This window comes from Mytilus californianus, unplaced genomic scaffold (assembly GCF_021869535.1).
Source record: "Mytilus californianus isolate M0D057914Y unplaced genomic scaffold, xbMytCali1.0.p SCAF_4, whole genome shotgun sequence".
In the NCBI taxonomy this organism is placed as follows: domain Eukaryota; kingdom Metazoa; phylum Mollusca; class Bivalvia; order Mytilida; family Mytilidae; genus Mytilus; species Mytilus californianus.
In genome coordinates, this window is record NW_026262690.1 from 47742434 (window position 1) to 47769639 (window position 27206).

The following is a 27206-nucleotide window of genomic DNA, read 5'->3' on the forward strand; positions in this document are numbered from 1 at the left end:
CAATATTACTTACCATAAATATAGAACCACGAATACAAATAATAGAATACTTTAGAATATCATTTAAAAAATCTCAAAAATAAAGATACAAACTAGACAATAATATACTAAAGAATGCCCGCAGTTACTGTAAGCAATCTCAAGTAACTTAACCTGCGTATTTAGAAATCAAGTTAACTAATTACATCGTATATCATTGCGCTATGAAGCAATGAGCATTGCATTTTGTCTTGGAACCTTCCAAAGAAAATATTATATTCTATAAAAAATATTCAAGTATGGTAGCTTCTTTTCAGATCTTATTTTTTTCACTTTTGAATTCAAAAGTCTTATGATAGTTTGTAAGGTACAATGTAGTAGACGAGTTTGGGATTGAAAAAAATGAAAATATCGGCACAAAAACGTTAAAAATTTAATAAAAATGTGAAATTATATGTTATATGACTATATTTATCACAAGACAATGAAGCAGCAATACAAACAGCAGTAATTAACTTCTTTTTTAAACATAAATCAATGAAATCTTTAAACCAGCTCGTGGGTTCTAGACCGGATGAGGCCTGAAATGTAGAACTATATATAATACCATTAAAAGCTGTATGGCGAATGCGTCGGTTGTATTGGTAAACGAAAAATTCACCGAGAAAAATATTTTAGCTAGTTGCAAAAGGTTTGGATGATTTTTATTTTTTTGAAACAGATATGATTGCCAATGAGACGACTATCTAACAGAGTTAAGATAAAGTATTATAAAGCAATTAAAGGCCATCGAAAGGCCTTCGTCAATGAGAAAAAACTATTCCGTATAGTCGGCTATAAAACTCTCTCATCTTAACTAAGGAGAGACCAAGGAGACCACCTTTATGGCAATGCTTTGCTGTTGATAACAAAGATATAAAATTTACATCTTTATCAATCCCAACATGACCAAATATGAAATAGTTTTGAAAAACGACTTCATTTATGATAACAGGAAACGAAAAACAAAAACAAATATGAAAGAACGCAACCAACGACAACCACTGAAAAACAGGCTTGTTTTTTAGTTCTTTGTGGTTAGTTTATTTTGGGATCAATTTGCAAATTTATATTTAAAAACACCGGAAAATATTTGTTTTCCCATTTTTATTCTGAATCTGTACAATGTTACTTTTTGCAGTGCATAAGATCATTTTAACAACTCCGAATTACTGTCGCCGATAGATATGAGTGATTGACGACAGAAGTTCTATAGATCTTTAAGCAGGTTTAGTAAATAGAGATTGATTTCAGAAATGAGAGCATTTTTCGAGCCGTATTATTCAGTACTGTCTTCTTTTTACCTGTGTTTATACGACTTCTGAACTGAGTTTATTTTATAACTATACTGATTTATACATTGTGTTATTCTAATGATCTAGAGTGTGGTAATACTTGGAAGTTCTGCTCGAATAAAAGTTTTCTCACTAAATCTTTTTTATTGTCTGGCTTCTGTCGAACACACCACATCTCCTTTTACTCGTATTCAGCCCAATTCCAAACCAGCAACCCACACCTCCGGTATAACATTGAAAAGTATATTGCTGTTGTCTAATGATGTTTTTATTGATTTTCACCAGTAGTTTTTAGTACATTACAGTTAATTTCTGAAAATCCACAAATTGAAAGTGAAAATAAGATTTGAAAAAAAAATGATCATTCTGAAAATATATTTTGCAGACTATTTAGTTTCTGGTTGGAAAACATGTTTTGGATAGCAAAATAGTGGTCATCATATGTTTCTTAACCCAATATTATATATAATTTGTCACAAAAGAGACGAACTATTTTCTTAGTTGCTTTGTCGCTCTGTGAACAAGAGAACTTTCAGGAAATTGGAATATAGTCTATAGTCTATCTATAAGTCATGAAAACTTCCATTTGCTATTTATAAGCATACATTGAAAATTTCCATTCAGCAGACTGGAAGAAGCCTTCGGTAATGAAAAATCAATAGACTGAGATACGTTTGACTTGCCGCTATTAAAATATGGTTGGAACACGTGGAGTCAGTTTGAGAAGAAATATTTAATACAGAAAGCGTAAGTATATTTTGTCATACAGAGCTATGATTTTAGATTTAAGAAGTCTTTTATGTTTCACGATGAAATGTAATCCAAATAATTATGACGTCTGGAAATGCTATTTCATTTTTTTTGTGACGCGTCGTAGTAAGGCGTAATTATTTGGACTAGATGAAATAGACAAAAGGGTTTGTCGTTGGTAGCTGTCTGTCATATTTGTATAAGTATAGTGTATATTCTATTGGCTGTAAAACTTATTACAACTTGGTACATTTATATAAATATCAATAAAATTATTCTTAAAGGTCATCAATTAAACATTGTAAAAGGATCTTTGAATATTACTGTTTTAGTTATCAATACATTGAAACATAACTAAATAATATTGCTATACAGGTATGATCATTTACGGTTCTACATTCTGTCAATATTTTGGCACTGCAGAAGATACTGTTTTTCTCTGACTGTTTATGACGTCACCATAAGATGACATCTTTACACTAAACCATTTGGATACATGATTGTTTCATTAGTTGTTATTGGCTTTGAACTAGCATTCAGTAACTGCGATTACACTCGATTCGGTACTTTATGTCTCTTTAAGTATTTTCATTAGTTGTTTGTGTATGCTTTGTTTCGATCTGATGAGTCTAACCCTTTTAAGCTTATTTTTATAGCTTGTTCTTATGTAGTACTGTTACTCTGCTGTCCCAAAGTAAGGGGAGGTTTGGGCGCTCGAAAATATGTGTAACCCCGCAACATTCTGTATGTGGTTGTCGCAAGTCCGGAGCCTGTATTTAGCTTGTTAACCTTTATTGCTGCATTATCATAGTAGATTTTCGTTTATTCTTTTATATCGTTTGTTCTTGCGTTGTGCTGTTGCACCACTGTCCCAGGTTGGGGAGGGTTGTCGTGTCCATATACATGATTAACCCCACCAGATTCTGTATATATCTGTCTCAAAGCAATTTAGCGATTTGGTCAAACAAAGGAAACCAGGTAAGCATATTGACTTCCACATTACGGTGGCGTCTAAACAATTTGTCAAGCTCGACAAATATAGTTAGCCTTTCTTAATAGTTTAGTATTAGTTAGTGAATTGCATTTATTTGCATTTCATTTTATTCACATGCCTAACTATTATTTTGTAGGTAGTTAAAATACAATGGACACTGCATGTGACAAGCCAGAAGTGGAAAATGAAAATGTAAACAGCAATGCAAAAGAAACACAGTGTTTGGAAACACATGAGCATTTATCTATGCAGAGCACAGAAATGACTACAAACTTTCTTACAACTGCGAACACCAGCGATGATAAAAATGCCATTGAACTCACAGGCTTGTTTCCTGATGTTTTAATTGAAGAGGAAGACCGAGGTACCCACTTTTTAGCTCACCTGGTCCAATGGGCCAAGTGAGCTTTTCTCATCACTTGGCCGTCGTCCATCGTCGTCCGTCGTCCGTCGTCGTCCGTTAACTTTTACAAAAAATCTTCTCCTCTGAAACTACTGGGCCAAATTTAACCAAACTTGGCCACAATCATGATTAGGGTATCTATTTTAAAAAATGTGTTCGATGATCCCGCCTGCAAACCAACATGGCCGACATGGCTAAAATTAGAACATAGGGGTAAAATGCAGATTTTGGCTTATATCTCTGAAACCAAAGCATTTAGAGCAAATCTGACCGGTGTAAAAATATTCATCAAGTTAAGAACTATCTGCCTTGAAATTTTCAGACAAATCAGACAATTCGTAGTTGGGTTGCTGACCCTGAATTGGTAATTTTAGGGAAATTTTGCAGTTTTTGGTTATTATCTTGAATATTTTTATAGATAGAGATAAAGTGTAAACAGCAATAATGTTCAGCAAAGTAAGATCTACAAATAAGTCCACATGATTAAAATGGTCAATTGACCCCTTAAGGAGTTTTTGCCCTTTATAGTCAATTTTTAACAATTTGTTGTAAATTTTTGTAATCTTTTACAAAAATCTTCTCCTCTGAAACTACTGAGATAAATTTAACCAAACTTTGCCACAATCATCATTAGGGTATCTTGTTTTAAAAACGTGTCCGATGACCCCGCCTACCAACCAACATGGCCGACATGGCTTAAAATAGAATATAGGGGTAAAATGCAAGTTTTGTCCATAATTTTATGAACCCTTATAAATAGAGAAAATCTAAAAGGAGCAAAAATGTTCAGAATAATGAGCTCTACCTATTGTCCATATACGTCGAAACTGTTAGACAAATTCTTATAGGAGTTATTGCCCATTAATGACAAATTTTACCATTTTTTTTTTCATTTTTGCCTTTGATCATGAAAACTATGATATTTAGAGAGAATTTTTTCCCGTTATGCCTTGTATGATTTAAATTATAATAGATAAATAGACACTTTAAATCACAGAAATGATCAGCAAGGCAAGATCTATTAAAAAGTCAAATTTTGCCGGTATAGTTAGTAGACTGTCACTCTTCGTAGGAGTGATTGCCCTTAAATGAGTATTTGTTTTTACCCTCTTTTGTGTTTTGAGCAAAAGTTAAAGAAGATAGAGAGAAACTAAAAAGACTAAAAGATCAGTAATACAAGATCAACCAAATAGAGATTTTTGTCATGAAGTCTATTCTCGTCTACAATGTTGGAGAGTGTCCTTTGTTTGATATGCACATAGACCAAGGTGAGCAACACAGGCTCTTTAGAGCCTCTAGTTTATGTTTGTGATTTTCATTTGCTGAACTTATTATTTTACTACTTTATGTTTATTACATACACTTCATTAAAATAACACTAAAGATGTGACATATGCTCATATCAGTCAATGAGGTACAATAAATTAGGATGTAAAATTACTTAATTGCTGTGTATGCTGACCATTCCCCCGAAAAACACACAGAAAAATGGGGGGAAAAACTAAACTTTTAATACATTTGAAACAAAATTTTGCATACCAAATTTCGTTTGAACTCACAGTCAAACTCAATTACGTATACTTTCTCTTAGTCCTTCGGAAACCGATAGCGCATGTCGAACTCGTAATTTTAAATGTTAACACTTTGGTGCTTATAGGACTTAAATACTGATTTTTTTAGGTAGATGTATACAAAGAACACAAAACTATCTACAAATTGCGTGAAACATCCATGTTTTATTATATTGCGATGATATTTTTTATTACATTGGTTGCAATGAATTACTTCGATTTCCCATTGTAATAAAAACCGATAATTTCACATGTGAAATAAACATGGTTATTTCACTCCTCTGACGTCATACAACAATAGGCGTTGTCAAGACGTCGATAACGTCGGATCACAACAAATGTAAATGCGTAGAAAAAGATATAGTTCCTTACATTTTCTACTGACTTTAATTTCATAAAAAGCCATATGCCAATGTAATAAAAAGAATAACTAATCAAAGAATTCAAATATCGAAAAATATTCAACTCGTGACCGAACAACACTGATAATTAACTCATGCGCTACGCGCATTCGTGAATTAATGTGTTGTTCGGTCACTCGTTGAATATTTTTCTCTATTTGAATACTTCGATTAGTTATTCTATAATTAATTTGGAACGTCTTGTTTTCTACGGTGGAAAACAACGACGTCTATTGAAGCAAACGTTAATTCTCGTTACGCACTAAACACGAATGACGTACCTGCGCGATAAATTAACTAATTATATCTAAATATTAAAATGTTTTGTAAAGACGTGTAGTATTTGCCTGCCAGGTTTTGTCTTAAACAGAAATATGCTACAAAGAAAACTTAAAGCACCATTTATGCTGTGAAATAGTCAATCTGATCACACACAAAAACAGTATACCCGTATACAATGTATGTAAGTCATTACATTAAGGATGTCAGTCACTCTTGTTATGGACTTTTTGTCAAATACTCGAAATTCTCTAGTTTTATCCATGTAGTGCTATTATAAATTTTTCCAGCTAACCCCTACTTTTCCTTTCATTAATTTCTAACATACAATTGAAAAGGCTACTTTTAAAAATCCTATAAAAAGCCTTCTTATTTTTTCAATGTTTTTGAAAGAAAAAGGTGTTAATGTTAAATATATGAAAAATCTAGAGAGAACAATTTCCCGCCAAATTTTCCCTTCATTATATCTCAATATAATAACAAGGACACGGACCTTTTATCTTTTTTCTACTTTTTAAGTTCCATTATTTGTATTCTATCAATTTATAATAGTCCTTTAAAAGGCTTGTTATTTTGAAACAGAGAGGCGAACATCCTTAACTCATTTCTTCAAAGCAGTTGTGGAAGCTCTTTTTAAAGTATTAACTTTATCTTATTCATTAAAATTCTAAGGCTAATAAAAAAAAACAATCTAACTTACAACTATACACTCTGTACTGGTACCAATATATATACAAGGTGATAGAACGTGCCGCTGGAATAGGTCACATTTTCCAGAATGAAAATATGTGAATTGGTAGGAAAAACTATCAGAAATATATGATAAGGTCAATAAAGTTTCCATTACTTGTGATATGAAAAGCTCTGTCATTTTTTTCACAGCCGAAAGTCTCACCGTAAGTAAACATTACATAAGGAATCTTAGCCTCAAATATTCCACTTTTCAACATACTACACGAAGCCCAATCAATATTGGAAAAGGGAACATTTTGCCAACGCAACATATGAAAAGGTATACATTTTTAAGATATAAATTAATTGAAAAGGGTGGGATAACAGAACCCCAGCGGCACCCCTATCAATTAAGTATTGAAGTGCTGCCCCCCCCCCCCCCCCCCCCCCGGAGAGAAAAGGAACTAATCAAATTGAACTTAACTACCCAAGACTGTAAAAGAGTGACGAAAGATACCAGAGGGACAGTCAAACTCATAGATCGAAAAACAAACTGACAACGCCATGGCCAAAAATAAAAAGACAAACAGACAAATAATAGTACAGATGACACAACATAGAAAACTAAAGACTAAGCAACACGAACCCCACCAAAAACTGGGATGTAACTTACTTCCTACTTCATATAGTTGTACCCCAAAATCAATCTGATCTAATAGACAATTATAAACAAAGATTCATTTCAAAACACCATAATAAGACAAAAAGTAAAATAACAAACCATGTTTTAATATATTCTAAAAACAGATTGGCATTTTCAGAATATACAAAAAAAAATTCACTCAAGCTCAAATTACATGTGTAAAGTTGATGGCAGATGATTATTTTTTTTATAAACTTTGACAAGAAACTTTTGAACCAAAGTACCCTAGTGGTAAAATTGAAATCATTATTTCCAAATTTTGACAGACGCCATCACACTTAGTTGACAATTAGAGAAAATTTTTATCATGTTAATTACAAATATGTTTTATTTTCGTTGCCCAATTTTGCACTCTTGACCACGTCGAATGAGAATTATCATCGAATGTGTACTTGTCATGAGTATCATGACAGGTGCCACAAGTGGAGCAGAATCTGCTTACCCTACCCGAGTACTTGAAATCTACCCCGTTTTTTAGTGGGGTGTGTGTTGTTCAGTCGTTAGCTTTTTATATAGTGTTTTGTATACTGTTGTTTGTGTATTTGTCGTTTTTTTGTTGCATGAATTATGATTTTTGAATGTCCCTTTGTCATTTTCTATATTGTTTTAATTCAGAATTCTGGAATAGTGATATATAGCAAGTATGTAAAGCTTAAAAACTTAGAGATGAACGCTCTTGGTTTGCGAGCTACAAATTGTAATTCGGCGTACAAGCGTTTTGAATACGTATCGTTCAATATTCTTTTGTAGTTGCGTTTGTGTACTATTGTTTATTCTGTGGCATATCTTTTGTAGAAGAAAAGATCACCAACTATGGTCCAAGTAATATTCTTTTTTCAGCCCTTGACACTTATATTCATAGATAGTTTATTCTCCCGACCACAATACAGAGAACTTGCTTACCTTCAGATTTCTTTAAAGCATTTGTGGACTGTTGTTGGTAATTTCGTCCATTTTCTCATTGCAATGATGTTGATTTCCTTCGATGTGTTGCGTTTGATTAACTACTCTATCTTTCCCCCTCTTTTTACTATCAAGTTTACCTGCTTAATGCCTGTCCTTACAGGGTACTAATACTAACTTAATATCATTTAATTATTTTTACATATTTGAGTACCAGTCCATATTAGAATCATACGAAATGTTGTACATGGGTGAAAGCTTACACAGAACATTTAATATCTCATTTTTGATAAAAACAAATTTAAGTCGAAATTCATATATTCTGATAAATTCTTTAAAATTGAGAATGGAAACGGAGAATGTTTCAAAGACACAACAACCTGACCAACGAGATAAAAACAACACAAGGCTGCATGTGGGTTTTCAACACAGCGAGAAAAATCAGCACCCGGAGGCGGGCTTCAGCTGGTCCCTAAACAAAAATGTATACTAGTTCAGTAAAAATGGACATCCTACTATACTCCGAAACATATATTATTAAGTAAACCTAAATAATAAAAAAAAAACCAAGACCAACAAAGGCCACAGGTTCCTGACTTAGAACAGGCGCAAAAATGCGGCGGAGTTTAACGTGTTTTGTGAGATCACAACCCTCCCCTATTTTTTTAGCCAATGTGGAATATACAAACACACAGTATAGAATGCATTATGAAACTAATGTTGAAGAGATCACTTTAATAATATCCTATTGAGTCATTTGTAAAGTGTTTGCCAATTATCTGTTCTGGTAAGGCAGTAAATGGAAAATATTACTCATTTCTTTCATCTACACTCATTGTAACTGATTGACAAAAAATAATTAGTGGTAGCCTTTCATGACGCGTATCACAACATATGGATTTTGCACGAAACGTGTATGAACTACTACTTAAATAATATTCTAAATTATGTACCGTCTGATTTAATTTCAGAGAAAGATAAAGAAGGAAATCAGATAGAGTATCTGGATGAAATATGCCATGATGGCATAGTGCATTCTGAGATCTTCCAAACAGTGATCGCCGTACCAACAGAAATTGAACCCTTACCGATTGACCGGAAAGTGCTTGAAGAAAAATCAGTCCTGGAAGAAGCTGTTGGAAATCCTGTTGGTACAACATTAAAATCTAGCTCTAGGTAGATTATACTATTACAGTTTTATTTATTGTACAAGTCAGGTTTAAACCTGTAAAAGGCAGAATTTAACTCAGAAATTACTCTTTTTATAATAATTGTATTTGCTGTGAAGGAAAGTATTATTAACCAAGTTTCTGTATAGACTTGTAAGGCTATCTTGACAAGACATATATTTTATTCTGATATCTCATTGTAAATAGGATTAAAAAAAACTTTTGAAGATAGTTAAATCTGACAACTTGATATTCAGTTTGGTGTTCCTGCCTTTAACACTTACTACTCATAAATATTTCCTCCACTTCAAGTTTTAGGAACTGCCTATCTTTCCAGATCACCCTAGTTGATCCACGGATTTTGAAGGGTTTTTGTTGCTCTATCTTGTGGACTGTTGTTTGTCTTTTCGTCATTTTTCTCATGGTAATGGTGTTGTCTAATTTCCTTCGACGTGTTGTGTTTGATTTACTCCTTTATCTTTTCCCCTCTTTTTACTACCAAGTTTACCTGTTTCATACCAGCACTTTTAAAGTATTTAGTGAATGTCAATTTATTACGTTTACATTTTTAAGTGACAGTCCGTATTAGAAACATGCAAAATGTGTTTCATGGTTGGAAAGCCTTCAAAAATGTAATATCTAATTTAGGATAAAACAAAAATATGTAGAAAATCATTTATACTAATAGTATGTTATAAAGACTCTTACCAGGTGAGACATAAATTCTATATTATAATCCTGATGTTGAGGGAAATAACTCCAATAATATCCTTTTTATTTCATTATAAAAATATTGTATGCCTATTATCTGTTTTGGTAAGGCAGTAAATGGAAAATATTACTCATTTCTTTAATCTACACTCTTTGTAACTGATTGACAAAAATAAATATTTATAGCCTTTCATGAAGAGTATCACAAAATATGGATTTTGCACGAAACGTGAAAGGACTACTATTCAAATAATATCCTTAATTGTATACAGTCTGCTTTATTTCATAATTTAGAGAAAGATATAGAAGAAAATCAGATAGAGTATCTGGATGAAATAAGCGATGATGGCATAGTACATTCTGAGATCTGCCAAACATTGATCGCCGTTCCAACAGAAATTGAACCCTTACCGATTGACAGGAAAGTGCTTGAAGAAATATCAGTCCTGGAGAAAGCTGTTGGAAATCCTGTTGGTACATCATTAATGTCCAACTCTAATGTACCTGGTACACTATATTAAAGTTTATTATAAACTATAAAAAACGAACTTCAACTCAGAAGTTACTCTATCTTTAAGGGGTGATCTCAGAGAAAACCATGCGAAAGGGTCCAGAAGCAATGTTGTCCAAATTTTATATATCTTGAACAGTAAGTTGGTGCATGCATATGCTTTCAAATGACAAATTATTTATTTATAAAAAGTTTAAATGGCCGTCGCATGAAGTCTATCTTGGAAAATCAGACCTTTTTTAAAATGGCCTCAAAATGACAGCAAAACGTAGGCAAATCAGAACAATTTATTTTTGTACACTGTATTAATACAAACAAACACTATATATCATTTATAACACAAACATAGTACAACTTGTTTTTACCGTAAAATAACAATTTTGTTTTCTGTGGAGAAAAGTGTTATTAACCGAGTTTCAGTATAAACTTGAATGGCTATCGTGACAAGACATATATTTTATTCTGTTAACTCATAAATAAATAGGATTAAAATAAACTTTTGATGATATTAAAGACTAAATTATCCGAGAATTAATCATGAATCTTTACCTACATTAAACTGGCCCCTGAAGATGAGGTAAAATAATTTTACGTGTATTGATTATCATTAAGAAAATAATAACGTAACGTTCTTCACCTGTTATTTTTGTTACAATAAATCAAAATTTGTTATAAAAATAGTGTGTATAAAGTAAACCAAAATAACTACATCCTTTGTCTCATCTTTGTAACAGGACAATTGCCACCATTTGCCATTACTTGTCCTTCCATTCTTCAGAAATGTTCCTAATCTTCACTGGAACGTGAACGAATTATATCGATGACCTGTAGTTGAAATGGTGATGTGACTAGGTTATTTATTCAGAAGTTATGCATCATACAAGAATAAAATGTAAGCGAAAACTAACTAATTAAATTTCGTTTTCGATGTTTGTCACATCCAACACGACTCAAGATTGGTTAAAACATAAAACGATGTGTGACACCTATTTTAAATTCATATTAATCAAAGAATCGTCGTTGCTGTGATCCAGCCAATTATGTAGCTATTCAGATATTTTTTTTGTTATTTTTATTTTTATTTCGATAATACTATAACATTATTCTGAAGATGGAGAATTTCTCAAAATTGATTGAATTATTTTTTTCTTTGTTGTTCAGTCTTCAGTTTTTGTATGCTGTGTTTTGTATACTATTGTTTGTCTTTTTGGTTTTTGCCATGGCGTTGTCAGTTTAGTTTCGTTTTATGAGTTTGAATGTCCCTTTATTGCCTTTCGCCTCTCTTTTGATATTTCAATTTTAGAAGGACTGTTGATTTTTTACATCTTTTTTTTAATAATATTTCAATTGTATGATTCTGAGAAGAATGGAAAGGAAAATCTTCACAGGCTTATTGTCCTTTTTATATTTCAAGAAAAAGGCATTTAAAAAAGCTGTTTTTTAACAACAACAGAAACTAAATGCCTTATTATGATAAAAACGGGTGTCATTCTTCAATGAGTTGATTCTTAACAAAACTTTTAGTGTAATTGTTTGTAAATCATGAGAGTTGTCAATCATACTGGCATTGTATCATTACTTTTACCCGCCGTATGAAAGCATTTGGAAAAAAGTGTGTTTATCAACTTTCATATCAATACACATCTTGTACCACATTTTATTCAAATACTTACACAAGCTTAAAAATACAGTTCAGCTTAAATTTGATATACATGTAATACTTTTTTCCATTTAAATCATAAATAGTTATCTACTATAAATTTTGATTTACAAAGGAACTATCTGCAAGTATATATATTAAATTTAGTAGCTGTTTGACCTCACTTTTATTTATTCAAGGACAAGTAACATGTCAAAAGTATGCACTGTTGTATAAACTAATAAAACACATCATTAGATCCTTGTTATGACTTCAGCTCAGTTTCGCACCATCTTAAAATCCGTAATGATCACAAAGATAAAGCATGTCTGGATTGATAGAATGGAAATAACAACATATAATTTTTGAAGACAAAATTATGTATTGATATCGGTGATTTGTTGATTTTAAGATATTGGATGAACTTTTTTCATCGATTTAATACGTGCTTTCTATACCAATGTACACATGTTTTATAGGAATTTATTCAGTAATATATCATATATTAAAGAGTTTTTGTAAGAGATAAATGCCATAGTTTTTAATTAGTATTTGTAGCTCAACTTTTTTGGAAAAAAATGATTTAACATGAAATAGTGAGCCCAAAAGCTATTTACTTATAAAAAAATATAAGCATGGTTGCAATGTTTTAGATTAACAATGTTTGATTTTATTTTCACTGTAAATAAAAGGTCTTGAAAACAATATACACCTCCTCCAAAGAAGTTAAAATTATATACAGTGGACAAAGTCATTGTCTAGTGAAACAATTATTCAAAGATATTTCAGTAAATATCAGAAATAAAATAATACAGATACTTATTGTAATTTGTTCACACATTGTTGTCAATATAATGGAATTTTATGCGACTGTCATACAAGTGAGGGGTTTAGCTAGCTGTAAAACCAGGTTTAATCCACCATTTTCTTCATAAGGAAATGCCTGTACCAAGTCAGGAATATTAAAGTTGTTTTCCATTCGTTTTATGTGTTTGAGCTTTTCATTTTGCATTTGATAAGTGACTTTCCTGTATGAATTTTCCTTGAGTTCGGTATTTTTGTTATTTTACTTTTTACTCATTTTTCTGTATAATACTTCATAGCGTAGAGCTTGTTTGTATATACAATTGAGGAGGGGAGCCTTTTTTGTATCCTTAGAAAGCATTCTTATTGTCGTTGTTCTTTGAATATTTTATTAGTATATTTTGAAATAAGAACAAAAGTTTTAAAGATGTCTGCCTTTTAAATTTTTCTAAAATCCAATTGATTTTCTTGGCGCCTTTTTTGTCGACGTATCAATCGCAAACAATCGAAATGAAAACAATTGTTATAGTTTTTGTTTAACACATTTTGACAAATAACTTAAAACCAATTAATGAATCAGTAGCAATAACAGCATATTCGCATATAATAGCAGCTAATAAATTTATATTTCGTGTAGCGCGTAATATCGAATTTATACATTCAGACAAAATAAACTGAAATAATTAAATGACTTACTTGACTTATATACAGTATAAGGGAATAACAGGACATCCGAAAAATAAACATGGTTATGTATTTTTAAATGTACAACTAATTGCATCAATCTGCGGACCATGATTAGGATAATACGTATATTTAATTAATATTATTTACATTCAAGATACTCATACTGAATAAATATATAAAAAGCGCATGTGGAAGGTGAGACAACTCTCCATCCAAGTCACAATGTATAAAAAGTTAACAATTATAGGTCAAAGTACGGCCTTCAACACGGAGCCTTGTCTCACACCGAACAGCAAGCTATAAAGGGCCCCAAAATAACTAGTGTAAAACCAACGGTCTAATCTATATAAAAAATGATAAACGAGAAACACTTATGAACCATATCAACAAACGACAACCACTGAACAACAATATCCAGACTTAGGACAGGTGCATAAAAATTCAGCGGGTTGATACTTTTTAACAGTCGCAAACTTTCACCCTTACCTGAGACAGTAGTGTAATATTACAACATAAAAAGACACACTATACATATCAATTGAAATGGCTTAACTCGATCAAAAGGACTTTTACACAGAAACAAGTAAATATACACTGAACGAATAAGTTTGATTTATGACACAATATAAATACAATATTAAAACGTAAGTGTCTATATAACATAGACGTTACAGGTAGTAAAAAAGTAAGTAAGCTCTACTAGCTTCTCTTATATGTACATACCTTTAATTCACTTTTCCAGTCTGTCAGTCTTTTGAAGGCCTCGATGACATTACAAAACATCTTCAAAAACCGCTGACAAAGGAAGACGTCCAAGTTCATGTTACATCTAACGGAAATATAGAGTCAGCAGTGAACAATGAGACAAGTGAAGTGACAGTAACTTCTGTAACTTCTGATAATAAAAACGAAAATGAAGGCAGTAAGTATAATATTTTCACGCATAAATATTTTGATAGGGTTAATATGCTGGATATACTTACTGGAAGTGTGATAAGATAATTAAAGCTGTACATTTCCTCCTTGACAACATATATGTAGTTTCTGCAATTAAGTTATCAACATGTTGTAGGTATTTCTATTGCAACCAATTGCACCCCTTTAAAAGCAGCCTTTTCTTTCCTGTATTGTTATGAATCCAGGTTTATGTTGAAACTTAGAAAAGTCTAAATTTCATAAAAATGATAAATGCAACAACGCCTACACCTTGATAATATTTATTCGTTAGATAATAAATATTCTCTAAATATACGGCGAAATTTACTCTACGGAACTGACTTTAAATAGCATATACATATTATCACGTTCGAGACCAAATGTTTGGTTAGCCAAAGAAATAATATGATGGAGAGCACATTTTTCAAAAAGAACACAACAGACAAAAACCATTAAATGTCAACTTTGTCCGAGGGAGTTTAAACCTTAGCTTAAGCACAATTACAAGCAAAAAGTATGACTATACGAGAAAAAGGATACGCTATCATATGTTAAAATTCCCGACTGAGTTTTCATTTGGTCATTTGTGCTTACAATTATCACATTACCTTATATGTTAATGAAGCTTCTGGTGTGGACGAAGAAAAAGAAACTGGATCTGACTATTCTGAAATACCAAGTGAACCAGGTGAACCAATTGAAGTAGAATCCACTTCGAATAGCATTACTTTAGCTTGGAGTGAACCAATTAATGGTTCAAATAGCATTGATAATTATGAAATTAAATACAAGGAACGCAACACACAAACTGCTAGATGGATACCAGTAGTCACAGAAACAAAAAGACGAACCACTACAGTTCCAGACTTAAAATGTGGAACAGAATATGATTTTAAGATACGAGCGGTGAATCAGGATGGTGAAGAGGGTCCATTTAGTAAACCTGTCAAATTCTCTACCAATATATCTTTAGGCAAATCTGTTCAGACTTGCGCTAAAAAGATTAGAGATGGAAATCCAACAATTTTCAAACTTCCACTTCATCAACCAAAAAGTTCAACCAATCGCACTGCCAAAACACGAAAATGTACATTTGGTTAGTATAACTTTAATTTTAGTGAATTTATTGTTTTCGATTTTCATACATGTCTTATTTTGATCTTAGAATTATTGGTCAAAAAGAGTGAAAATTAGATTTCGCTTGATATCAACTCGAGTTATTTAATTTCAATATTACAATGGACGCGGCTTTGGCGAGTTTATTATCATTATTGAAATTAAATAACTAGAGTTGATATCAAGCATAAACTCGGGTTATTTAATTTCGATATAATAACAAACGAGCTTTTAATGAGTTTATTAATATTATCGAAATTAGAGAACGAGAGTTGATATCAAGCAATATCAATTTTCACGAGTTGTTAAATATTGATTCTACTACTGAATCCAGTGTGATACGATATTTCTCCACTCGAGACAGTCAAATTTTCATATTTGTCACGCTAGACTTTCCTCATGATATTTACAGTTCTTTATTTAGTTACACCTTATTCAACTGTCCCAGATAAGCTCACAAACATGTTAAACCCTGATTGCCGTCAGTTGCTTTCTGTCATATTTGTTCAAGTTCTCGTTTATTGTTTAGGCATAAATTATGATGTTGGTCTCCCTTTTGAATCGTTTCACATTTTGTCAGCCGGGCCTTATTTGGCTTACTAAACGGTATGGGTTTTGTTCATTGTTTTATACCGTACGGTAACCTAAAGTTGTTCATATCCTCGCCCTTTTAGTTGATAGTGTCCCACAGGAGAGTTCCAATATAGTTGTTGGGTTAATGTGGAAATTGAAAAAAGTCGTACTACGTGTCATTTTTCTATACATCCAGCTTGTTTTACGCAGGTGATTAGGCAAATGTAAACGATTTGAAGAGATTTCCACTTGAAAAAGTTGACCGCACTTATCTAGATAGACTCCTCACTGAATTGGCCCAACACTGCATAGAGTTTCCAACGTTATCAAGTGAATTGTGCGTGTAAAATGAAATCGGCCACAGTAAAACTGGCTATCTTGGATTTAAAGTTTTGGCAATCATACAACACTTCCTTGTTCTTATAGAGTAGACGGGACATTTCAGTGTGTGCACTCTTGATCATATTTAGCATATTTCGCATCCGTTAATTTGTGATATATTTTGATATCCTAAAAATGTATATGTAGAGCAGACAAAAGTGTAAATATCTTAAAATTGAAAAAGTTACACAGCTACTATAGTACAAGCAATCTTGATGTACAATGTACATTTCTATGGATGGATATAAACTGTACATAACCAAAGATGTATACAAAATGTACATCTGTAAATCTGTATATAAACTGCACGTCTGTTACAATGCATATTAACTGTAAATTTGTAAAGCTGTATATAAACTGTACATTTTATAAAATGTATATAGACTGTACATATTAAAGCTATATATTAACTGCACCTCTAAAAACTGTACATTAACTGCACATTTGTTAAGCTGTGTATAAACAGTAAATATGTTTATATGCGTAAAAACGGTACATAAACTGCATTTGAAACACATATGTAATTAATTTGGGATAAGATGTGCAGTTTATATACATCTATATAGATGTACATTTTATGTACAGCTTCACAGATGTACAGGTTATATACATCCTTTCAGCTGTACAGTTTTAAATATATACAGCTTTAAAAATGCACAGTGAATATGCATTTTAACAGATGTGTAGTTTACATACAGTTTTACAGATGTAGTTTATATAAAGCTTTAAAAATGTACAATTTATATACAGTTATGCAGCTTTACAGATGTACAGTTGATATACAGCTTTACAGATGTACAGTTTATATAAGCTTTACAGATGTACATTTGATATGCATCTTTAGAAATGCACATCAAGATTGCTTGTACTCTACTAAAGTAGCTGTGTAGGCATGCACAGCATTGTATATTTTTTCATCGGGCAATAGTGAGTCGTGGTCACACAGTGATACTCTTTGAAGTTGAAGGAATATGGGTAAATGTTCATGATATAATCGGAAAATCTACAGAGATACTGACAAAAGTCGGGAGATGTTAAGGTCCAATCAAACACAATGATGACCTAAAGTCACAATGTTATATATGTTTTTCATTTGTTAGAGTGTTCTAAATGATTGGCTAAAGGGATCATGAAACATTTGCACAAGTACATAATGATAATGCGTTTTGCATTTATTTCACCGATAACCACAACATAGCAATTGTTAAATTATGAAATAACTTTCTATGAAATAGATTAAATGTACTACGCAAGTGCTTATAATGAGTTTTATATACATTTGAGGCTGAGATAAAGAGTCTCCTTCTCAGTAACACATGCAAGAAGAATGTGTGTATACGACATCGAAAAACGAGCAAAAACCAAAAACACCTGGAAATATCATTTACAGGTTTCTGGAGACCAAATGATTGGAATGTCAAAAATATATGACGTTGTAGAGTTTAATAAACTACTGGCACAGAGATAAGTCTCACTTGTCGGCAGAAATTCTGATAAAGACAATCTGATGAACATCAACATTGTTAATTTATTCATAGTTGGAGGACCGTGACCTAGCGGACAAAGCCTCGAAATGATCGACAAACTGAGATTTAGTGATAGTAATGCAACTTTATAGAAAATATCATTGTCTATCAGAAACAGTCCCTTCTGTTGTTCATTTGTTGGAGTGTTCTAAATGATTGGCTTAAGGGATCATGAAACATTTGCACAAGTACATAATGATAATGCGTTTTGCATTTATTTCACCGATAACCACAACATAGCAATTGTTAAATTATGAAATAACTTTCTATGAAATAGATTAAATGTACTACGCAAGTGCTTATAATGAGTTTTATATACATTTGAGGCTGAGATAAAGAGTCTCCTTCTCAGTAACACATGCAAGAAGAATGTGTTTATCGACATTAAAAAACGAGCAAAAACCAAAAACACCTGGAAATATCATTTACAGGTTTCTGGAGACCAAATGATTGGAATGTCAAAAATGTATAACGTTGTAGAGTTTAATAAACTACTGGCACAGAGATAAGTCTCACTTGTCGGCAGAAATTCAGAAAAAGACAATCTGATGAACATCAACATTGTTAATTTATTCATAGTTGGAGGACCATGACCTAGCGGACAAAGCCTCGAAATGATCGACGAACTGAGATTTAGTGATAGTAATGCAACTTTATAGAAAATATCATTGTCTATCAGAAACAGTTCCTATCAAACTGACTTAAGCAAAAAAATTTAAAACTGGACTATGCCCTAGGGGGCAGTGCCTGGGAATAGTCATCAAACTGACATGTACTGGTAGTAATGCAACTATATAGAAAATATCATTGATCTATCACAATTAGTTCCAATCAAGCTAACCTAAGCAGAAACTTAATATTGAAAAATGGTAATAAATTCAAAGTCACTGGACCATGAACTATGGAGCACAACCTCGAAATAGTCATCAAACTTATAAACTGATAGTTATGCAACTTTATAGAAAATATCATTGATCTGTTACAAGTAGTTCCCATCAAACTAACTTAAGCAGAGAACTTAACATTGAAAATTGATAATTAATTCAAAGTCACTTGACCATTACCTAGGGGACAGGGCCTCGAAAAAGTCATCAAACTGATATGTATTTATAGTAATGATACTTTATAGAAAATAGTATTGATGTATCACAAGTAGTTCTTATCAGACAAACTTGAGCAGAAAACTTAATAAATTGTTGACACTGACGACGTTGCCGAAAAGACCTATATCTCGCATTCCGCGACGTTCGTTGAAGGCGAGTCAAACACAGAACACCGAAAAACCCTCTTGTTGATCTATAGTTGTTTACATCCTCGTTCTTTGGTCTTTGGCGATGATACCACATTTCCTTTTTATAAGGTCAACATTTGGGATAAGAAGTCAACTATTGAATAAGAGGTCATCATTGGATAAGGGAGTCGCAAGAAGTTTTATTAAAATGACTTACTCAAGGAACTGGATATTTTATGAAAGGAACCACTGAATTCGTTCCATTGCTGATTCACAATCTACTGTTCCTATTGATTAGACTTCTGACGTAATTTTCTAACACTATGCAACATGTCCAATAAATTAACGTGGTTGAAAACGAAGAACCTCCAAGCAATTGTGATAATACAGTAGCATTGGTGTTTATAATCATATGTACCATATAAATATAACGCACTATATTTGAACTTTCATATACTTTTTCAGTTTTTCATTCCGACTCTCAGTAAATGGATTCGATATTCATACGTTTAGATATGCTATTGCGAACGATACAACCTTTCTATGTGGTTTACACTTCAGATTTTTTCTTGTAGGACAGAAAAGGGTTAAAAGTGTTGAAAAAACAATAATGTTAGTGGGTGCCACCGGATCTGGGAAGAGCACATTGATAGATGGCATGATAAACTACATTACCGACGTATCGTGGGATGACGATTTTCGTTTTACTTTAGTTGATTTAACCGATGAAGAGAAGAAAAGACTTAAAAATCAGGTAAACCACAACTATGAAATATCATAGATATAAAAATAAGAAGATGTGGTATAATTGCAAATGAGACAACTCTCCAAATGAAATAGAAGTTAACAACCATAGGTCATGGTACGGCCTAAAGAATGAGCAAAACCCATACCGCATAGTCAGTTATAAATGGTCCCTAAATGACAAATGTAAAACAATTCAAACGAAAAAACTAACGGCCTGGTTTATGTAAAAAACAGTGAACGAAATACAAATATGAAATACAGCAACAATCGACAACAACTGAATCACAGGCTCCTGACTTGGGACCGGCACATACAGTACGTGGCGGGGATAAACATGTTAGCGGGCGCCCAACCATAGAGAATCTTTTGAAAATATTCTATGCAAATGACGGTAAATTAAAGTGACTTTTATTCAGTGACCTAACAGAGATAAGTTGTTAGTTACTGATTCAACCAGTCTTAATATGATTCTGTAACTGTGATATAAGTTACCAAATGAAGTAGGTGTATATCAACTTTTTCCGAATATTAAATTTTCTGCATATTGATACATGATAGGAAGTTGTTTTATCAGGTGAGCGCAGCAAACGATCTTTAATGATAATTATTCCTTTGATCTTCGATTGAGTTAACTTCTGTAATTTTGTAGAGAAGTGCATCAACTGGTCGGGTTTTTCTTATTATACTATCCAATCCCGATATTGACTGCTTGTCATGAGAACCGCAAAGAATGAGAGTAGCTTAGATCAATGCATTAACTTCATTCTCAGATGTTGTTATCGCACTGTCTGGTTCCACCTTCTTTAACTTGTAAACAAAGAAAGGGAGTTGCGGCCTTAAACAAACTTTAACCCATACCTTACCCAAATAAAATCAAACGCCTTCACCTAGCCTTTAATTAAAACATTGTTCCCTTACCTTGAGGCACATGAATGTCCAAGAGGGAGCAACACAAATGAATAACGTGGTATATGACAGAAGATGCAATATTGTTTATTTTATTAAATAACAAAAACCTAAATACAGATAAGTAGATCGCACTTACCTAAAAGGTTATTTTTTAAGAGATACCTCGTTTTTTTCCTCCTTTTTCTCGCGACCCCTCCCAGTGTATTTAAGGAAGTTAACGCCCTCTCACATTTGGTTTGGTACTTGTTTTTATCGTGTCAGAATTAATATTCTAAAATATATTTCACTGGATGACCAGTCATTAAATTTCTTCCACTTTACAAAGTTTTTTCTGTGAATTGACCATGCTTAAATCATTATTGCCTGGACATTACACAATCAATAACCAATTAGTCAATCGACATTTTTCTTGTTGTTGGGAAAGAGGGAATATGTTTACAATTGGTTTTAAAATGTCTTTTTATTATCAGGACGTGTATAATCTCTAAAAAAACGCGTCCTTTTTGCTTTAAAAGCAAGCAACATGGTATACGTTATACAAGATTTCCGGTCTGTAAACCTTAATAAAAGTCTCACGATAACAAATCATTTACATGGTCATGTATCTAAAATGCGAATCCTTTTCTTCCACAGCCACTAACTTTTCGTTAAACATAATTTCAAAATAGCCTCTTGTTTTAATCTCTTTTTGAAATTGTTAAAAATTAATATTCTTCTTCGTGAATATGCATGACATATTTGCCTGATATAAAATTCGAATAATCAGAAGGTCAGTACTTTTTTTGGATATTTAAGGGCTTCAAGCAGACATAAATCTTTATATACTGTAGAAATGTGAGATCAAATGTTATTTATTCATTTCAATTTTTTATTTTTGCAGTCTGATTCCCAAACCGAATGGATAACATGCTATGCAGTTCATACAATGGACGGCAGTAAAATTGATTACAATCTTAACATAATTGACACACCTGGATTTGGAGATACTCGTGGTATCATCCGTGATAAAGCTATCGTCGACCAAATTCGAGAATTCTTTACATCTCCAGGAGACCAGGGAATCAGGTTTTTGGATGCAGTCTGTTTTGTTACACAAGCGCCTCTTGCTAGACTTACACCTCCACAGCGTTACATCTTTGATGCTATTTTGTCTGTATTTGGTCAAGACATAGCTAATAATATATATGTATTAATTACGTTTGCAGATGGAAATGAACCGCCAGTTAGGGATGCACTGAAAGCTGCATGTGTCCCCTTTCAAGGTTCTTTCAAATTTAATAATTCTGCCCTCTTTGCTTCTAGCCAAAAATCTGATGAGGCCAAATTTGGATCTTTGTTTTGGAAAATGGGTCAAGAGAGTTTCAAAATATTTTTTGACGAACTCAAGTTGGTAGAGTCCAAAAGTTTACAGCTGACTACTGAAGTCCTGGAACTGCGGAAAAATTTAGAAGCTACTGTTCAAGGACTGCAGCCTCAAATTTCTGAAGGAATGAACAAACTAAATACGATCCGACAGGAAAGAGAAGTTTTAAAGAGACACAAAACAGACATTGAAGCTAATAGAAATTTTATTTATGAGGTCGATGAAATTCATATGAGAAAAATAGATTTACAACCAGGACGTTATGTTACCAATTGCCTTACATGCAACAGAACATGTCATTTCCCTTGTCGTATTCCAGATGATGCAAATAAAAGAGAGTGTGCTGCTATGTATAATGGCTCATGTAAAGTATGTCCCAAAGAATGTCACTGGAGCGTCCATAAAAATAACTCTTTTCGGATTGAAACCTATAATATCAAAGTCAAGAAAACATACGATGAACTAAAACGAAAATATGAAATAGCACAACAAGAAGAACAGAAGCACAGGTCTGTTTTGGGGAAAGTTAAGAATGCATTTTCTTCTCTAGGTAGCAAAGTAATGAACATGGTACATGATGTACGTTGCTATATCAATAAACTGAACGAAATTGCACTTAGACCTAATCCTCTTAGTGACATTGATTACATAGACTTGCTTATAGAGAGTGAGAAAAATGAAAGAAAGTACGGATGGGAAAAGAGAGTAAAGCTTTTCAAGAAAATGCGAGAAGAGTCGGAATTGGTGGCCAAAACGTCAAATGCAAACTTTAGACCATGGGGCGAAGAGGAAGATATAATCAATGACGAACCAGAAAGTTCATAAAGTATCTTCAACCAACTTTTGAAATAAACTTTTACATCCAGACCTTGTATGTTCAATATAGATATATTGATCAAATGTATTATCAATATAAGGTCAACAATTTCAGTTTGTTATATCTTATATAAAACATCACATAAAATTAAAACAAAAGTGAAGACTTTGAAATGATTCACCTGATTTATTAGTTTTTATGTTGAACGACTAAGAGATGTTACTACAAGCACTGCAGAAATTTTACATTAATCGCTAAGCTCCATGACAATGGGGAAAAGGTCAGTAATACTTTTAGGGCGAACAATTGATTCAATCTATCCTAATTTTCTTTATTAGATTCAGTTTCCAATTTACTACTACAAGTATTAAAAAGGTCAACTACTAGTATATGTATTGTACAAAGTAAAGTGAATAGGAAACTGAATCTAATAAAAAAGAAACGCTAGTCAATGACAAGAAGGTCTGGTGAACACTTGTCAGATGGACATGTACACATCAAATCATTATGAGACAGATATTAAATATACATGAAGCTGACCTTTTTCTTACGGACCACTGGAATTCCATTCTAGATCAAAATGTGATATGTCTGTCCCATGTTCAATATGAGAAAAAAGGTGGTTTAAAAAATGTCTCACATATTTTCATAATTGAGGACTCATTTGATAACTGAAACACTTTGTATTCAAAAATTAGCGTGCTTAATGCATCTTGTTTTTAAAATCTTTGGCAATCGACAAATGTGATCACGGAGTAACAATACTACATTATTTCGATATCTTTGAAGAGTCTAAACCAAGTAGAACTATCATCAATGCATCAAAGATACTAGGCTTATAATTTTGTGCGCCAGACTAGCGTTTCGACTACAAAAGACTCGTAAGTGACGATCGAAACAAAAATGTTAAAAGGCCAAATACAGAGCGACGTTGAAGAGCAGTGAGGACCAAAAATTGCAAAAACACATTTCAATAGCAGGAAGATTAAGAACACTTTAAAGAACTGGAAAATTATTTCCTCAGACAAAAAGATCATACAAGATGTCCAAAATGTAAGAGATATTAATGAACAATCAAACCAACATGTTTGTACAAGCATTGCAATATAGCAGGCTTGTTCATGGGCATATACCTTCTAAAATTTGATGATTACATGCTTAAAACAAAACCAAAGGACACTTATAAGAAACAATAGAAAATGTCTGCGGATCGAAACAGAAGCGACTCTGTTCGACTACACAGTACTTATTCAACCTTCGGTTCAAAAGATACAAGGTTGTTCACTAAAAAAAATGAAACCAGTAGCAGGTTTATTGCGATGGATGGGTGTTCGTTCGATCATATAGCTTCACAGTATAATTCTATTGATAGAAAACCCCAAAGGTAAGAAATTCACAGAAATTCAACTTTATTTCCTCTTCAAAAATTGGGATTTCAGGTAAAACTGGAAAGAAAACAAGCTAAAATCCAACCGTAAAAATAAGAGTTTTGGGGTTTTCGGATAGATTTTGTTGCAATGATGTTCTATCTACAAAGAGAAAATGCATCTCAGATAAAAACAAAATCCAGGGAAATGTTAAGTGCAAACACATATATATAGTTACAGTAAGGCAACTACTACAGCTGACAAGAAAGCCATCATCCTCTATTCCATGAGGATCGTTTTGCAAATCAGCTATGTCGATTTTTTCAAACAGATCAAACTAAGGGTATGTTGAAGGGAAGGTCCTCCAAACACAAAAAATTACCTCACAAACGCTTTAATCAAAGGCAATTGACGCCGATTCAATTTGTTTGTGATTACTAGTTTTCATCCTTAAATAAAAGAATTACACCGAAAAGGAGACTATATTAATTAAATCGGAAAAGACTATTGACAACTGATTTTTCAACTGATCGGTTTACTTTTCTTTTTGAAACTGATAGGGAAAACTGGTAAGACTTGTTAAAAAGAGAAATGCTCATTAGCTCATAGCGCTATAATGTTTGGTTGTTATCTTACCTTTGTATTCTATTTATTTAATTCTTTTTTGTATTGTTCAAATTAATTTTTGTTCTTGTTCAAATGTATTTTTTTAGTATTGTTCAAATCTAATTCTTTTTCATGTCTGAGAATACCATTATAGTAACAGTTGTCTCAGTTTATGTCCGAAATTGTCATTTATGGTTACACAAATTAAATATGTTTAGCACTGTTAAATATTTTAAGAAGAAAAATTAAAAAGGAATACAAATTGTCATTATCAGTTATTTGAATCGGGAAAACTATTCTGCTTATGCCATTTTTCGTTTTTTCAATTTCGCAATGTAAAAATTTTACATCAATTTGAAACAATGCAGTTGCATGAAACTATATAGTTGTAACTATGGGGATCTGACCAAATGTATATCAAAGGGCGCTGAACGCCTATTTTCACTTTTGGGTTCATAATTCTCCAGTGACCTGAGCAATGCATTTGTCTGTAGCTATTATTGTCAAAATACGGAATTGGGTTACAGAAAGTCAGCTTCCGATCCATGATTCGTATCAATTTTTCAATGGGGGACGGAGGAAAATTTACAAAAATAAACAATCTTTGACGAGCATGTTAGAAAGGAATATGATGTTTTTTAATGCAATAAATTGATCAAATGTTAACTCAAAGCTATTATAATCATGTTTAAATGAAGTGAAAAATTAAATTTGCCGAAATTTTTGCATAAATTGTTGTTCTTTTGAAGTAGCATGCGACCAGTCTTCAAATTAAATTGACTTAGTTCTCAATTTTATATCATTCAACTGGCACTTTAACAAGTAGTGTATTACTCATGGTGCAGTTATACAATTTCACAGCAAAGAGTGTGAAGGCCCCGTACAAGAATTATCATATTTGTTTACCAAATGTTGTGGAAAAACAGATATGTTTTTAACTAAATAATGGTATAATGGATTCTTCATTCGAATTTTCAATATCGATTCAACAACTGACATATTGTGATGAGAAATCTATAGAACGAAATGGCAAGGATAAAAACGCACTTTTCACTCAGATTTTTACATAATAATTTTTCGAAATCCGGTTATCGGAAAACATGCAAAATACAAAATACATCTATAAATTAAAGTTCTAAGACTTCACCTTTAACTGAACTTGTTCTAACTAGATTAAACTTAAATAAAAAATAGAAAACTTGTAACAGAAGAATCTACTTCAACCAGTTTGACATGAATCTAGATCGGAAATATGGCAGTCTCATCATAACAATATAAGGAAACGGTAGTATTTATTCTTCCATAGGCTACAATTCTAATATTTTCTAAATTTACCACTTTTAATGATAAAAACCTGGACTGAACAGTTATGTGTGCTAGTAGTACTTTATTATTCTGTCGTATAAATTGAAGTCGAATAGTATCATGCGACAATCTTCGAACTGAGCTTGTTTATGATATCCATGCCCACCGTCATTTTACATCAAATTATGAAAATTTGGAAGTCTTTTCGAATAATTCTCAAGAAATTATTTCAATGAGATTCAAAATTTATATTGTAAATATACACTCTGCATTCATTCATAGATAAATAAAAAAATATACTGTTACTTTACGTCCAATCAAAGCGGCGCTCCTAGGTTAACCTAAAGCCGGGAAAATGTAATACTACTTTTTTTTCCCTATACAAAAAAGCAAAAAGTAATTGCCTTAACAAATAAACAAAAGAGTTCATTGGAAAAGCAATAACACTTTGTAGATATTGTGATTACATCAGACGCCTCAAATGTAGGATTGGCACTCAAATTTCCTTTTCCCATCATTCTGTTTATGTATACCATTGCTGAAGTATTGTTTTAAAGTTATTGATTGGCGGCAAAAGGGGAATATTATATTTTAGTTTTTTTATTGTTGTTGCTAGTGAGAAATTCTTGACTGTCATGGGTTTTCAGCCTTAATTGTTTTATCATTGTCTTTGAGTACGGACATACAGCTGTATAAAGGAATATTTATAAAATAAAAAAGGAACGTTTAAAGTCAATGAAAATGAATTGATACATGTCACCAAGTTATGCTTTGCATCTAATGTTCATCTCTCAAGTTAGCATGCATTTAACAGGACAT

The 27206-nt window shown here is 32.4% G+C and overlaps 1 protein-coding gene and 1 long non-coding RNA gene across 2 annotated transcripts; both read left to right on the forward strand.

Annotated features, from left to right (window-relative positions):
* Window positions 1-1953: 1953 nt before the first annotated feature.
* LOC127738163 (uncharacterized) lies at window positions 1954-9158 on the forward strand. Its single transcript, XR_007999949.1, has 3 exons — window positions 1954-2060; window positions 3194-3421; window positions 8961-9158. It is a non-coding gene; the product is annotated as an uncharacterized LOC127738163 (long non-coding RNA).
* Window positions 9159-9955: 797 nt separating this feature from the next.
* On the forward strand, window positions 9956-23333 carry LOC127736945 (uncharacterized). The gene is made up of 6 exons (XM_052247509.1): window positions 9956-9974; window positions 10164-10376; window positions 14253-14432; window positions 15072-15542; window positions 19849-20027; window positions 21810-23333. Exons 1-6 carry the CDS (start codon window positions 9956-9958, stop codon window positions 23115-23117), a joined length of 2370 nt encoding a protein of 789 aa, XP_052103469.1. The 3' UTR covers window positions 23118-23333.
* Window positions 23334-27206: the final 3873 nt, after the last annotated feature.

What these genes read in the sequence shown, in the direction of transcription:
- LOC127736945 (XM_052247509.1), top strand. An exon ending in GTCCAACTCTAATGTACCTG is followed by an intron (nt 10,377 to 14,252) that starts GTACACTATATT and finishes TCACTTTTCCAG; the next exon opens with TCTGTCAGTCTTTTGAAGGC. An exon ending in AACACGAAAATGTACATTTG is followed by an intron (nt 15,543 to 19,848) that starts GTTAGTATAACT and finishes TTTTTCTTGTAG; the next exon opens with GACAGAAAAGGGTTAAAAGT.